Below are 15,841 nucleotides of genomic sequence, written 5' to 3'. Positions count from 1 at the left end.
AGCAGCCTTGACATTAGGTTTTCTATATTTCTTTAAATGGAGGAGATAGGCTGCGAGAATGGCTCTCGTGCCCAGGCATCTTTGCACTTAGAAGTTTCAGCTGGATTCCAGAACAATTACCATGAAGCAGCATCGTGACCAGGTGGATGCATTTAGACAGAATTCGAGTTCCTAGGTGTTGAGAAGTTTCTCATTCCCTGTCAGCCACTTGAGACCTCACACAGTGCTGCCAGTTTCCCTCCTAGACTGCCTGGGGAGACTCCAGCGTGATGTTCAGTCTGAGAAGATGTCGGGCGTAGAGCAGGACTTTCGGTACTGGTCTTGTAGCTCCCTAGAGATATCCAGTCAGCTAGAGACTTGGGGTGGGGGTGGGGTGTTGCTGTACCATCAGCAGCCTAATTTTCCTTAGCCCAGTGTTTCCCAAACTCATTTTTTTTTCAGTGAGCTCTCTTTCCAGGAAACATCGTTAATAGCCAATAGCCCTGTGAGTTGGTGTGCTGTGGCACACTCTTTGAGCAACACTGGGTTAGAGGTCTAGTACTTCGTTTAGAGTGTACACGGGTAACTGTGGGTTCTGGTGTCCTCCTTCACCCTCATTACAAACACTGCCGATGTAGTGTTGCTGGGGCAGGCCGCTGTGACTCCTGGGTGACTTGACCTTTGCGGTACTCACCGAGTTATGCTCACATACAGAAGGTGGGTGGACAAAGACACTTGGTCCATCTGCTCTCTGAGGCATGGGGGGGTTTCCTGGTTGTGTTTGTTTTGTTGCTTGTAAACCCGGCACAAGCTAGGGTCATCTAAGAAGAGGGAACCTTAATTGAGAAAATGACTCCAAAAAATTGGTTTGTAGGCAAGCCTGTGAGATACTTTCTCGTTTGATGATTGATGGTGGGAGGTCCAGCCTGCTGTAGGTGGTGCCACCCCTGGCAGGTAGTCCTGGAATGTATAAGAAAAGCAGGTTGAGGTGGGCCATGGTAGCACACTCCTCTAATCCCCAGCACTCAGGAGACAGAGACAGGCAGATCTCTTGAGTTTGAGGCCAGCAAGTTCCAGGGCAGGCAGGACACAGAAAAAGCCTGCTTCAAAAACAAACAAAACAAAACAAAAAGGCAGCATCAAAAACAAAAAAAGAGATCAGGCTGAACAATCCAGTAAGTAGCATTTCTACATAGCCTCTGGCTCAGTTCCTACTTCTAGGTTCCTGCCCTGGCTTCCCTCAGTGACAGGACCCTAGAGGTGTAAGATGAAATAAACCCTTTGTTTCCCAAGTTGCTTTTGGCCATGGTATTCTAGCTCAGCAACAGAAAGCAAATGAAGACAGAAGGCCTCCTCTAGCTTCTAGTATTACTCTGGCCCTCCAGGCCTTCTCTTCCTCTCAGGCTCCAGCTACATGAATGACCCCTCGGGAAGAGGAAAGAACACCTCTTGGAAGTAGTAGAATGTATCCTTTTATAGGGATAATGCTGTCTTTAAACCCGATTCCGTGGACATTTTGATCAAAAAATGGATTGATACTGAAGATAGCAGAGATTAGATAGATTTTATATGCATAAACCCTTTTCTGTTCATGGGTCAGATCCGTCTTACTCCAGAATTTACCAAAATGGCTAATGCAGGAAATGGACCTCGGAGAACTGCCACCACCCACCCATTAAAAGCAAGCAGCATCTGAGCCCTGGGCTCTTCCAGTAGAGAAACGTTAGATTTTATTTGTTTCTAAAAGATTTGTGTCACAAATAAACCAAAAGCTCTGACGCATGTTTACCATACAGAAGTAAAGACATGGTAAGAGTCAAAGGGCAGGACACTCAGAAGGTGAGAGTCAGTCTGTCCTTATATTTTGAAAGGACAGCATCTCAGGTTTCCAGGAGGAAATGGTGAAGGCAACGGGGAGCTGGCAGGCTAGGGAGGTGACAGGCCAGGGAGGTGGCAGGCCATTTAGCTGTCACGTCAGACAGAGGGAGGTGAGAATCCATACCTTCTCTTGCTATTATGAAATGTCAAGTGAGAAAAAAAAAAATGTGTAGGAAACTAGATGGCCCGTGTCAGTATTTCTAAAAGTCAAGCGATAGGTGGTAAATCTACTAAAAATGCCTGCCAAGAAAATAGAAGAGCCAGACTTGGTAGTCCATGTCTGTAATTCCAGTACCCGGGAAGATGATGCAGGAGGATTGGGAGTTGAGGGTGAAAATATAATAATAATAATAATAATATAAAGTGAAGAAAGAAAATAAAATACTTACAAGTGTATTTCCTTTTCCAAGTGTCCCTGGCAGTGATAGATACTGTAAGTGTGATCGATAGAGTCTTATGATCGCGGTATCTTAGGTAAAGTTGTCATGTAATTAATTATTCTGCTTATTTACTTGGCTTTATTGGTCAGCTCTGAAGGAGTCAATAGTGAAGCCTGCTGCCCATTTGATAGAAACCAAAGCTTGCCATCTGACACACATGCGTCGTTTTGTTAGGGAAAATAAAATGGGATTTTTGACCTACAGCACATTGTTGAACAAGGTAACCCAATCAAAGTGTTGAGACCCACTCTGTGGGTGACCTGGTTCAGAGCTGCACTGGATTATAAATCTTGTCGCAGAGTATGTTACTGTGAGAACAAAGTTGACCCTATTTACTCTGATCTCTTTCTCCTATGCTTATTTCAAAACTTTCAGGACAGACTACACTTAAAAGTCTATAACCTCTGGGTGTTTTGTTTTGTTTTTCAATTCCATAACAAACAAACAAATTCCTTCTCCTATTCTTTTAAACCACCCAGCTTTAGACTCCTTAGTATCCCATCACTGGGCTATTTGACTTAAATTATTTTAAGATACCCTACAATGACCATCTTAAACACCTTAATCTTTTTTACTTTTACATATGTGTTGTATGTTCATGTGTGTGTGTGCATGCTGTGGCACATATGTGCAAGTCAAAGGACAGTGTAGTAGGAGGCCTCTTACTTGGTCTCAGCTGCCCAGACTCCCGAAATAACCACTCAGAAGCTGTATTCATTAAATAACTGCTTGCCCTATTAGCTCTAGCTTGTTACTGGCTAGCTCTTACATCTAGAATTAACCCATTTCCATTATTTTATATTTTAACACAAGGCTCGTGTCCTACCAGCAAGGTTCCAGCTGACAGCTTGCATCTCTGTGACTGTGCCTTCTTTCTCCCAGCATTCAGTTTAGTATTGTCCCATTGTCCCCCTCCCCCAGCTCTATTCTGCTAAGCCACTGGCCAAAACAGCTTCTTTATTCATTAACCAATAAAAGCAACACATAGACAGAAGGACCTCCCACACCAGGACGACTTGTGGGAACTGGCTCTCTCCTACTGTTTGGGTCTGGATGTGGAACATTAGGCTTGGTGGTATGTGCATTTAGTGTTGAGCCATCTCTCTGCCCCCACCCCCATCTTATCTTTGTTTCAGCCTAGAGGAAGCAATAATAATTAGAACAGCATCAGAGTGCCACTCTTCCTGGACTGGGTGAAATCAGGTGGCGATGCTGAGTGGGGGCTTGGCTTCTTTGCCACGGCAGCCTTCTGTTTCTTGATAACTGAGGAACGTGGTATCTGTATTCTTTCTTGATATGTGGGGTACTTCTAACAGCTAACCACCCACCTTCTAGAAACAAAAGCATGTCCTGTACTGATTGTATGGCTCCAGAGTCTGGGATGAAAGAGCCAGTGTCAGTCGTGGCTCAGTGAGCGTGAGACCCAGACAGGAGATTTCACTAGTGACTGTGGTGTTCTCATGGCTTGTGTTTCATACCTTGCTAGAATTCTGGGGTCCCTTAGATAATCAGGGAACAGCTGTGATCTTGAGGACATTTATCAGTAGTGTGTATGAAGCTTCTCCAAGAACCTGATCTGAGGAGAAAGCAACTTCTTACCCCCTGCTATAATATCATTCTAGTTTCTAGGTTTTCTTCCCAAATTATGTCTATGTAGGATACCCTCAGGACTGCATTAATTTCCCTATGCCATACCCCCAACCCCAAGTGGGTGTTCTAAAGCATAACTTCATTTCCTTATGAAGTAAGTCATAGTTTTACTTTTGTTGCTTAAAGGAAACAAGACTTACTTTGACTTCGGGTAGTTAAATTTTTTTCACAGCCATTAAAGGCAACTGATCAGCTTCAGCAGATGATAAAGAAAATACAGGCTAGGGTATTTGCCTTGCATGCTCATAGCCCCAGGTTTGATCCTCATATTACAGAAACCAATCAGGCACGTGTTTAATCCTTGCACTTCAGATGATCAGAAGTTCAAGGTCAGCCTCAGCCTACATAGTGAACTGGGCCAATTTAGTTTATAAATGAGGTTGTCTGGGGGTGGGGGCGGGCAGAGGAGAGTGGGGATCATAAAAAGGGGGAAAAGTATTAGATTTACTGCTTTGGACCTGAGAGGCATCATTGGAAGATATACCAGCCACTGTTTTAAAGGAAGGTATTTCTAAGCAGGTTCGTCTAAAGCGTTTGTCCTGCAGGACCTAATTGAGGTGAAGCTGGTATTTATGCAGGGGATGCACCGTGTACAGCCTCCATCTAGAATCAGTAGAATAGATGGAGAAAGGTCACCTGGTGGGTTGTAGAGGTGATGAGAAAAAAACTGGCTTCCAAATCTCAGTAGTGTGTGCATGCGCACCTTGCATGCAGGATTTGCAGGTCCCCGCTTATGGGTGAAGCGTGGTGCTTCTCTTTGTGCGCGTGACACAGCCATCATCTTCCTACGTCCATTCACCCTGGGAGATAGGAAAGTGTTTGCCACCTGCCCCTGGAATCCCCAAGTTCAGGGAGATCTTCCTCTTCTCCCGCCAGCCCTGGAAAGGATGACAGGGGAAGACTGGATTGTAGAACCTGTTGGCATCCTGTGGGAAGAAGAGAAATTTTGGGGAAGGGCGGTAGAGAGAGTTAAATGCAATTAGTAGTAAAGTGACTGTCCCCCACGTTTACGGAGAATGCATCTTGATTGTGGGACGATCATAATATGTTTGAAGGGGGTGAATTTCAACCCCACATTAGCAACACCTGTAGTTCTAGCAGCTAGAATGATTGCCACAGGTTTGGCTGTCTTTGGGCTTTGGAGTGGACCGTGTCTCACCACCTCCAGCACCAGGTATAAGAAATGTCCAGTCAACCATGAGGATGCTCGGAAGAGAAGGAGACTGTTCTGCTGAGCTCAGAAGGTGTCAGTGAAACAGCTGGGGCATGAGACCACGCCCTGGAGGGCTTGGTCACCAGACAACTTCCTTAGGTGGCTTCCCCAGAAAAAGAAGGATAGAGTGTTTAGTCCAGTGGGGGTTTATTTTTTAAGTAAAATAAGATACATTTGCTCTCATTTAATAGCACCAACACCAAGTCTGGGAACATTCAGCTCTCCTCTTCTGAGCAACGGTGACTCTGGACTTGTCTCTCTCGTGAACCTGGGATCTGCAGGTTTGACAGGACAGAGAAGGCAGGCACAGGTGGCCCTTGTGACCGTGTGCTCTCTGAGTTCTAGTCTATTTCCTGGGTCTAGTCCCTGGTGTTTAATTCTCCCTTCACAGGAGCACAGGTGAAATCTGGGGTCTGTCCATCACGGGTGTCCAGAGCAAAAATGTGCTTGTGATCTATCAATAGAAAACTGACACCATCTGTTGGGGACGTAGGAAATGACACTGAAGATGTCACTGAGGTTCGGCTATTAAAGCCACGGCTACAGAAAGGTCTGGCGTGTAGATTGATGCCAGGATTTGAAGAATATTAATTTTAAAGGAAACACTCAGAATTAGAATGCGTGTGTGTGTGTGTGTGTGTGTGTGTGTGAGAAAGAGAAGGGGGAGAGGGAGAGAGACATTTTTTGGTGCTATTCCGATATTCTTTTTAAGACAGGTAAAAAATATGAGTTATGAGTTTATAAATTTTAAAGCATCAGGAAAATTGTGGCCCTGCGTTGAAACTGGTTGTAAACAAGAAAATGTGCCGTATACTATGATGCAAATTACAGATGCACAAACAAATGTATCTCAGCCTGCCAGGATGGAGGAGTAAGAGGACACCTTGGTTCTTGCCACGGAAATCCAAGAATCTAATTTCCCAGCATTCCGTAGTCTTGTTTTCAAACCTCTTGTGTTTGTCCCCAATGTTGTATTCATGAGGCATCTATGCATTAAAAATAAAAGAAGAACAGTGACCCGCTATGGTCGAAAAACTTGCCCACCCTTTGACTGAGTATTGTCGGTTAATTTATGCAGGCCCCTTTGCACTTCAGCTTTTCCCCCACTGGTTGCTAGGCAACCACTTGAGTTACTGCGCATGCCTCTTTTATGATAACTGTCATTATGATTATTTTTTAATTATACAACTGGGACTGTGGATTAAAGCAGCATATTGTCACCCGTGCCTTGCCACTGCCTCTGCGCATTCCCGAACACGGGCGTAGCCACCTTCCAAAATTTACATGCCGGGTTTATGATTACCGTGTGATGTTTCTGGCTTCACAAAGGAACTGGGAGACGCTGTCAAAAGGGCAGTGAGATTTTTGTGGAAAATGAGTAGACCATATATCATAAGCTGTTATTGATTTAGGGAGGCCCAATCGGGTATTAGGATCTTGAACCTCAATTATCCTTCTTTGTTGCTTTCACTGTGCCTGACTTCCAGCGTTAAGTGATGTGAAAACCTTGTTGCTCTGCAGCCTGTTCTTCCGAATGACAAAACGCTAAAGCATTTCTCTACTAAACCTGCTTTCAATAAACCACCGTGCACTGGGGGAGGGTGCAGCCCAGGCTAGAAACATGCAGTGTGCATGTTAGCAATTGTTCTTGGTTTGGTTTTTTTTTTCTCCCCCAAATTGCCAAATTGCTCCACACACAGAAGTGCATTTAGGAGGCTGAAGGGGCTCCTCGGGCAAGGGATAATAGAAGAGACTCATGGCATTCGAACACTGTAAAAGGAATGAGACAGAGAGGACTGTGGGGAGCACACAACAGCTTTGCATTTGCATCTCTCTGTATATTTTAGCATATTTTCTAAATATACAGTGAATTTGAAGACAAAAGGAACATGGGAGTCATGTCAGTGTGCTTTCTCCTAACTCATTTAAAATGAGGCTTGGGGCTCAATAAGTTATTTTACATATTTCTGTCATGATGAAAAGAGATTATCTCCTGACAGGGGAGTTTACAGAATACTTGCCACATCGTGTGTGTGTGTGTGTGTGTGTGTGACAGAAATGGGGACCTAACCGTGCTTTCATGTGGTTTGAAGCTGGCACGCGGGGCGGGGGGGCAGTGGTGTGCATTTCCTCCATGTACAAAGCACACCCCCCCGCCGTGCCTGTATTGGTGGGGCTTCCATTGCTTTATTGACAGTCTCTGAAATGACCCCTTCCCTAAGGAGTGCCTCATCTGCTTTCTTTCTGTTTGTCTCCCCCATCCTGCAGTTCAGGGCGACAGCTCAGTGAAGTCTTCATTCAGTTACCTTCCAGGAAAGAGTTACCAGAATACTATGAATTAATTAGGAAGCCAGTGGATTTCAAAAAGATCAAGGTAGATACTCTGTTCACTGTTCTTCTTGGAGTAAACAAAGGGGATGCATGGCTGCGCTGGAGTGATTCTCGGTGGGGCTGGAGTAGTGGTCTCCCGGTTGCTAAGCACTGACCTACACGAGGCTTGCCCCAGGAGAGGTTGGGAAAGGATGGCGTTGGTCCTTTCCATTCATGTTATCTGATCATTGGATGCTCAGCTTATATACATTGCATGTTGTTGGGAACCTTCATCTCCCTCCATTGCCACGCAGTTCCCATTCTGTGCACCTTCCTCCGCATGCCTAGGAACACGGGTGGGAGGGTGGTCTTGCTCGATGGCACCTCTTGGGGTTGTGCAGTCCCACCTGCTCAACAAGGCTGAACGCTATGAAGAGAGAGGGAAACCTGGGCTTCCTTAAACAAGCAAGGACAGTTACATATTCCTCTTCCGTTTTGTTCAAAATTCCCATCAGGAAAGAATTCGTAATCATAAGTACCGGAGCCTGGGTGACCTGGAGAAAGATGTCATGCTTCTCTGTCACAATGCACAGACATTCAACTTGGAGGGATCTCAGGTACGTGTCGAGTTGTCTGAGAAGTGTCTAGCCTCAACCGTGCTGAGGTTCTCAGAAATGAGGCCTTTTTGTTTCTACCTTTCGAATCCCTGCCTCCACCCCAGCAGAACACTGAAAACCGAAAGGACATGTTCTCTGCTACCAGTATGAATAGAGGGAGGTTTTTTGCCAAAGCTGGTGGCCCTCTTCTCGCACTTCCTTCAAGGCTCACCTTCTCATTAGAGGAGGAACTCAAGCAAGTCACTGAAGGCAATGCTGAGGCTGGGTACCATCTCCGTGCTCACGGAGACTGTATGCAATGATAGTTACCTTTGTTTTTCTAACTGTAACTTTACGCGAAGAGTTCAAAGCACAGTGATTTAAAACAGAATGGGGGCGGTGTGCTCCTTTAAGTTCCCTTCTCCACAGTCAGGAAGTCATTATAAGTAACAGTGAACTTATGGACATAAGGAGGAGGACATTTCTACTTTAATTCCAACTCAATCCCACTGACCTTTGATGGGAACTGATCTTTTTCCAATTTGTCTTTCTGGCCTGATGCTCCCATGTCCAGCAGAAGAGAGGGAAGAGGCCACGTCAAGTTGGACAGAGACCCCACCCTTGGCTTGTTGCCGAGCAGTGTCCAATTTCCCATCCAGGGATTGACAGTGTGCCCCACACATCTCTCCGTCCTGGCCTCGAGCCTTTGCGCTTGTCTCTCCCCAGCCGGTTCATCCTCACCCTGGCTTGTCAACTCAGATCTCTGGCAGATTTTTTCCCCCAGCGTCCCATCCCCACCGTGTTATCCTTCTCCCTGCTGTCTTCACCGTTTGCCTCAGGCTGCTGTATCACTTCCTCGAGTATGTGGGTCATCTTGACAGCAAAAGAATCCAATCCTAGAGAGCAAAGGCCATTCCTTGACACATTGCTTTTGAATCGTGGTCAAAAGACAGCATAAACTTTACCACCTTAACTGTTTCTTAAGGGTGCAGCTCAGTAGTGTTAAGGCTGCCCCTGGGGGTCTTTAACAGGTCAGTGGCAGTATTTCATCTCTTAGAAATGGTGACACCATATGCCTTTAGTTCTTTTTTTTTTTTTTTTTTTTTTTTTTTTGGTTTTTCGAGACAGGGTTTCTCTGTGGTTTTGGAGCCTGTCCTGGAACTAGCTCTTGTAGACCAGGCTGGTCTCGAACTCACAGAGATCCGCCTGCCTCTGCCTCCCAAGTGCTGGGATTAAAGGCGTGCGCCACCACGCCCGGCATGCCTTTAGTTCTTCCCCCGCACCCTAGTTCCTCTATAACCACCCTCTATATCACGTGAGTTTGACTACATAAGTGGGAACATTTCCTGTGCATCTATTGGTTTCTGGCTTCCTAGGGCTGTTCTGTGTTGTAGCAGGTGATGGGAGACCCCTCCTCCCAAAGGCTCAATCCTATTGGCTGCATCTGCCATGTTGTCTTTAGTCGTCCATCTATCTGCAGATCTTTGAGCGCCCTCTTAGCTCTTGGCTATGGTGCATCTTCGGAACACGGGCGTGTGGAGGATACGTATTTTTCCCCATGACTCTGCGTCTCATTATTTTGGGTGTCTCTCTCCAGACATAAGGTTGCAGGATCATAGAGTGGCTCTGTTTGAATTTCTTGAGGGAAAGGACCGTGTTTAGGTCAACTTCCTGTTTCTCAGTGGTGTCTTATCACTGCTGTACACAGTGTGTTAGGTGACTTGGCTGCACTGAAGCTCAGCGACAGGGAACAACCTTGTAAAGGGTTTCTTTGTCACAGTATTTAAGGGAGCCACTTAAATAAGTATGGCTTAAAATATTGATTTTGTTGTCAAAGATACTGCCTTCTGCACCCGTCTGCCACACACATCCTTTTGAGTTTGGCTTCATGTGTTTGGTCTTCCTCTGAGTATCTTTGTGCCTATATTTAGACTCAATGGTTCAGCCTCTGGGTTTTCACTAGAGTTAATGGTAACCTGGTGAGTGGCTCAGTGTTGAAAACATTTAATACACAAGTATGAGGACCAGTTTAGAGTTCCAGAATCTGGGTATATTTAGGGGCTAGCCTTTAATTCTAGCAGATAGATATCCTGCCTCAGTGACTAAAATAAAAGAGTGACTGAGGAAGATACCTGATGACCACATGCTTGGCCACACCCGCTGTCCACATGGAGGGGTTGGGGGAGCCAATAGTGGCATCTCTTAAAATAAAGCTTGTGTGTGCATGTGTGCTGCATGTGTGCTGCATGTGTGCTGCATGTGTGTGTGTGCGCATGTGTGTGCTGCGTGTGTGTGCATGTGTGTGCATGTGTGTGCATGTGTGTGTATGTGTGCGCATGTGTGTACCTGCGTGTGTGTGCGCGTGTGTATGTGTATGTGTGTTGTTGAAGGAGGAGGTGCATACAACAGTTGTGGGTCTGCGGGCCTCAGCCTATGGTTTTTAACAGTTGTCATTGTGACCATTTAGATCTATGAAGACTCCATTGTCCTACAGTCAGTGTTTAAGAGTGCTCGGCAGAAAATTGCCAAAGAAGAAGAGAGTGAGGAAGAGAGCAATGAAGAGGAGGAGGAAGATGATGAAGAAGAGTCGGAGTCAGAGGGTAAGCCCCCACCTTGGGCCCCGCCCACATCCTGGGCTGTTTCCACAGATACTTAAGGCTATGTGCTCGCCCTGCTCATGCCCAGTCTTCTCAGCTGTTAAAATTGAGCACAGCAGCCACGGAGCTCAGGCCTGCCAAGGTTCATTGAGAAAACTCTGCCCATATTGCCTTTGGATGTTGGAATAACACTGGTGTGCACGCCACCTGTCACTCCTTAGCACCGTAGCCTGACAGCCACAGGGCTTAAAGAACATGCTAGCCCCATCACCCACCCCCACATCTAACAAGTTCCCACGGGGTGCTGCTCGGCCCAGGCCACACTTAGTCAGTCATTGATTTTTTTAAAAAATAATTGTCAAACTGATCTGAGTGAGTATGCCTGTCAGTTTTGGTCTGCTTAGAGACAGGCCTTCAAGACCACTGTTTGGTTGACTGCTAATTATTTGCTTAGTGACTTGGGAGGTGAAAACAAATGGTATAATCTATAGTATTTTGAGAAGTGTGTTCTAGTTTTATGATACTTTGTAGCATACGTTTCCACACTTAACAGATCTAAAAGCATTTAAAGAATGTATCAGAATGTCTTAATTTTATTGTTCCAATGAGGCTATTTCCTTATATTCTCCCAAGAGATTGGAAGTCTCATCTCACATATTCTTTCTGCAGTGACCAAATTCCCTATCCCCGCTGTAGTATGTACAGCCAGGCTTGAGATCTATGAACACTGGCTTATGTGATAGCTCTACCTTCTCGTGACTTCACCCTCAAATAGTTGAGAGAAGTAGCTATGGGTTACCTATTCTAGAAGTTGTTTTGGAGCCATGACACTTTGTACTCTTCTGAGTAAGAGCAGAAGTGGCTGCAGTCTTCCTGAAGGTGCATTTGACAGATAGCATTAGAATGTCCAATGTGGCTACTACCACTGTACCCCCACCAAAGGCTCCCAACATGGCTCACAGTGGCTTTGTTTGTTACAGTGCCCATCGCTGGGGGACTGATTAAATCAGTTATAGAGAGAATCGAGCATGGGAACTTTTCAGGTGTTGAACAGAATTAAGCTACATGAGTGAGCTAATACATTTGGCTCTCTCCTATGTGTAAGTAAAGAGCAAGGCATGGACAGTGGGTGTGCCTGAAGATCATTGTAGTAACTAAATAAAATTTCAAGTGTGTGTGTGTGTCTATACTTACTTGGATTTTTGGTGTGATAGTCGATAGAATCTTTTTCTGTAAATAATCACTAGAAAGTTATGAAACGGGGCAAAAGAAGCGTGTTGTCTTTTTTATTTCCACATTGTCCTCTTTCTACATTTAAAAAAAATGCTAATCGAACTCTACTAGATTTTAAATTAAAGAGTAACTTACACAGTGGTAACCTTTGTAAGATTTGTTAATAGTTAATGTAATTTTTTATTTGATAACTGCCCTGTTGAGCCCTCAGGAGCCAAGGAAAGGATCCATCCCCTACGCTGAGGTCTTCCTCCCTGTGACTATGTCACTTACCTTCACTTGGCACAGGGATTAACTAGACAGGGTACTCCTGAGGCTCTCTGGCACTCTGGGAAGTCTGGCTTGTCATCTTCAGGTGGGATAATAATTTTATTGATTTTGAATCCTCACTGTGGTCTGTTTTGTTTCTACTCTAGCAAAATCTGTGAAGGTGAAGATCAAGCTCAATAAAAAAGAAGAGAAAGGCCGGGACACTGGGAAAGGCAAGAAAAGGCCAAATCGAGGCAAAGCCAAACCTGTAGTGAGCGATTTTGACAGTGATGAGGAACAGGATGAGAACGTGAGTGCGCATGCCCGGGCATCTCCAGCTCTCAGGCTGTCTTGGGGTACACGTCACTCCTCGTTTAGACTGAGAATGGGAACAGAGCTGCGGAACTTAGAACGAGGAGTCTAAAGCTGTGTGTGTTGCTGCAGACATAAAAGCTCCTCCGTCAGTCCTCACCCCTCTTTTCAATCTCCTAGTGCACGCAGGTGAAAATACAGTTTTCTTCACAGCTGGTTAATATTTTATATCTCTCTCACCCAGCTTGCTGTAAGCGTATAGCAGATCAGATAAAATAATGGTTAGAGGAGGGGAATGAAAAAGCATTTTGATGTCAGAGTTTTGGGCTGTGGTGTCCTGAGATTAGATATCTCGAGGCTTTCATTTTATTGGGAAAATTTTTAAGGAGCGTTTTGTCAAAGCAGGTAGCTTCCGCTCTGAAGAACAATTAATGTTTGTGTATCATCACGTAGATGTGACTTGGGTCCTGGGCCCTCGGCAGGTCCCTAGGGAAGGAATGGCAGGGGGCTGAATTCAGGTTTCAGGACCTTCTTCAATCCAGCCTTCAGCCTAGTGCTGTTGTCCGTGCTGGTCTGGGAGAACAAAAGACAGAAGCTTGGCCAGTCCCCTCCATTAACTCTTGGCTTCCCTGCCACCCAGTCCCTACACAGTTTCCATCCTGGAAAGGCCATTTTCCATTTTAGTATATTTGTGAATTTGATTCTCCTTCAACACTTTGCAACCTCAGCCCGACTGGGAAGTTCTAGATTTAGGCTTATTCTATTTTGGTTAGGTTTAAAACACTGTGTTTCCTTGAGATGGCTTACCAGCGAGCAGACATTCAAGGCACGATCTTTCTCTTGTTGTGGGACAGTTTTTCCAAGGCTCAGATAAAAATAGAAATAGTTGGCCATAAACTTCAGAAGCCGAAGTGGCAGACAGCAAGTGCGGCTGGCAGGCATTGCCTGGGGATTGTTGGCTGGCACTCCTCAGCATAGAGACTGCCCATGCCTCCACAGTGCCTGTCTTCCCATGGAAGGAGATGTGGCGCCCTCAATTCTTTCTGCCTTTCTCTCTCAGGAGCAGTCAGAAGCAAGCGGGACTGACGACGAGTGAGCAGTGTGGACGCGAGCTGACCGTGGCAGAACCGAACATTTTCTTCCCCTCTTCTTTCTCCCCAGTGAGTTCATTTGCCCTTTGGGCACTGGGTTATTTCTCCGTCCTCATTTTCATCTAGAACTAGCTTTAGGATAGTGCCAGACAAACATATGATATCATGGTGTAAAAAAAAAAAAAAAAACCAAAAAAAAACAGAACAACACACACACACACACATTTGTAACATATTGTGACCAAATGGGCCTCAAAGATTCAAAGATTAAAAACAAACAAAAGCTTTTGATGGAAAAGATGTGGGTGGATAGTATATTTCTACAGGTGGGTCGAATTTGGTAGCAGTTTGATGTGCTTGCTTCTGTCCTCTGTCCTGATGAGAAGATTTCTATCTTCTACAGTGCTGATGACCAGGAGAAGCCACTGAAAGTCACTGGTTATTTTATTTTTCATCAGGCGATTTTCATTTGTTCAGTATTGTTTTTGTTTGTTTTTTACACTGTGGTACATATAAGCAACTTCCCTAGGTGACAAATGTACAGTAGTTAGATATCACCTACATATACAATTTTCCATTTTATGCTCTATGATTGGAAGAACAAAAGAAAAAAGCTTTTTGACTTGTATAAGATTTATGTCTACTGTCAACATTGCGGATTTTTTTTTTTGCTCTTGTTTTATTGACAACGCTATTGAATATTACAGTGTCTAGAGTGTCCTGATGGCTTCTTTTGTCACCTGAGCTCCTGTGTTGCCAATGTGTATGGTCTCCTTCTCCCTAAAGTGTACTTAATCTTTGCTTTCTTTGCACAATGTCTTTGGTTGCAAGTCATAAGCCTGAGGCAAATAAAATTCCAGTAATTTCGAAGGATGTGGTGTTGGTACTTTCCTAATAAACCGATAGCTTACCTTGACGCTGTCGCCTCTTCTTTTATGAGTCTGGGGGCGCTGAAACCTTTTGGGCTTGACATGGCAGCTTCCTGCAGAGAGAGGAGAATGTTATTGCTATATAGATCACATGACCAGAGGGGACTTCTCCAGAAATGATCTGTGCGTGTTGTTAAAGGCAAAGGAGAATACTGCTTTCCTAACTTAAAGAGGGGTGACTGCTGTTCAAGCCACACTGTCCCTGTCAGCTTTGTCACATAGCTTAAATTTCATTCATTAGTCAGAAAATCTATAAAGGTAACATTTTTATGTGGAGACTGGCCCAGTGAATACCTGCATACCATTCCCACTGAAATTTAACAATATTTTGTGCTCTGCACTCCCTGTTTTAATAAACTGTGAGGATGTAAGTCACAGTATCACACACTCAGCACAAATCTAAGAGCAGGAGACTGTCGCGCTGTCACAGGAGAAGGGATTGATGTCCATATTCTAATAGCTGTTGGACTAGTTGACAGCCTGTTTCCCAATTGTCCTAAATTTGTTTTTTTTTTTTTTTTAATTATACATCTCAATGTCTTTTTAAAATCTTCAAAAAGCCCTCGCAGAGATTGGTGCATTCTTTCCCGTGGAACCACTGGCAGAGTCAAATGGAAGTTTCCTGCACCACTAACAAGTGGGCGAACATGTTTTCTAAGGAGCAGTTGAGGGTTCCTGAGATTATGCTTGGTGGGATGTCCAGAGCACGGTCTTGAGAAACTTCATCTTCTTGTCAGCTCTTGTCTGGCTTTCTGGTTACCCCGAGCATCCCAGAATATTGTATCGCATTTCTTAGTTTGTGTGTAGGATTTACAGAGACTTCAAAGAAGAAGCCAAATTAAGTTTTCTTTCAGAGGCGGTTCAGTATCGGTTCAGAGAAAACTGTAGGAGGAGAGAGCTGCTTGTTGGTTCCCACTTCCCAGAACCAAAATAATCACACAGAAACTATATTATTTAAAACACTGCTTGGCCCATTAGCTCTAGCTTCTTATTGGGTAACTCTTACATATTAATTTAACCCATCTCCATTAATCTGTGCATCACCACAAGGTCGTGGCCAACCAGCAAAGTTTCAATGCGTCTGTCTCTATGGGCAGCTCCATGGTTTCTCCCACACCAGCATACTGTTTCTTACTAGTTATTGTTAAGCCTATCTCTGCCTGCTTTATAAATTGGACTTTATTCATTAATAAAGTGGACCCATTCTATCAGAATCAGTACTGTTGATAGTTTGAAGAGATCTTAGGATGTGTCCTCATGGGCAAGGATAGTTAATATATCTTCAGTCACGCTCTCCAGGTACACACTGTGTGGAAGACATTCCTCAACATTTCTCCCATGTAAATACCAGAGCTACCCTTCCA

General features: G+C 44.7%; 1 protein-coding gene across 5 annotated transcripts in view; it reads left to right on the top strand.

The window, feature by feature from the left end:
* Positions 1-14,421, top strand: part of Smarca2 (SWI/SNF related, matrix associated, actin dependent regulator of chromatin, subfamily a, member 2) — a 167,918-nt gene extending 153,497 nt beyond the window's left edge. For all 5 annotated transcript variants that reach the window (XM_057777157.1, XM_057777158.1, XM_057777159.1 and 2 more), the window contains 5 exons: positions 7,429-7,534; positions 7,986-8,087; positions 10,534-10,666; positions 12,313-12,455; positions 13,518-14,421. In XM_057777157.1, the coding sequence (XP_057633140.1) occupies positions 7,429-7,534; positions 7,986-8,087; positions 10,534-10,666; positions 12,313-12,455; positions 13,518-13,553 (520 nt within the window). In that variant the 3' untranslated portion in view covers positions 13,554-14,421. The remainder of the gene's footprint in view (positions 1-7,428; positions 7,535-7,985; positions 8,088-10,533; positions 10,667-12,312; positions 12,456-13,517) is intronic.
* Positions 14,422-15,841: the final 1,420 nt, after the last annotated feature.

Source organism: Chionomys nivalis, chromosome 8 (genome assembly GCF_950005125.1).
Source record: "Chionomys nivalis chromosome 8, mChiNiv1.1, whole genome shotgun sequence".
NCBI classification, from domain to species: Eukaryota; Metazoa; Chordata; class Mammalia; order Rodentia; family Cricetidae; genus Chionomys; species Chionomys nivalis.
This window is presented reverse-complemented; position numbering and strand designations above follow the sequence as displayed.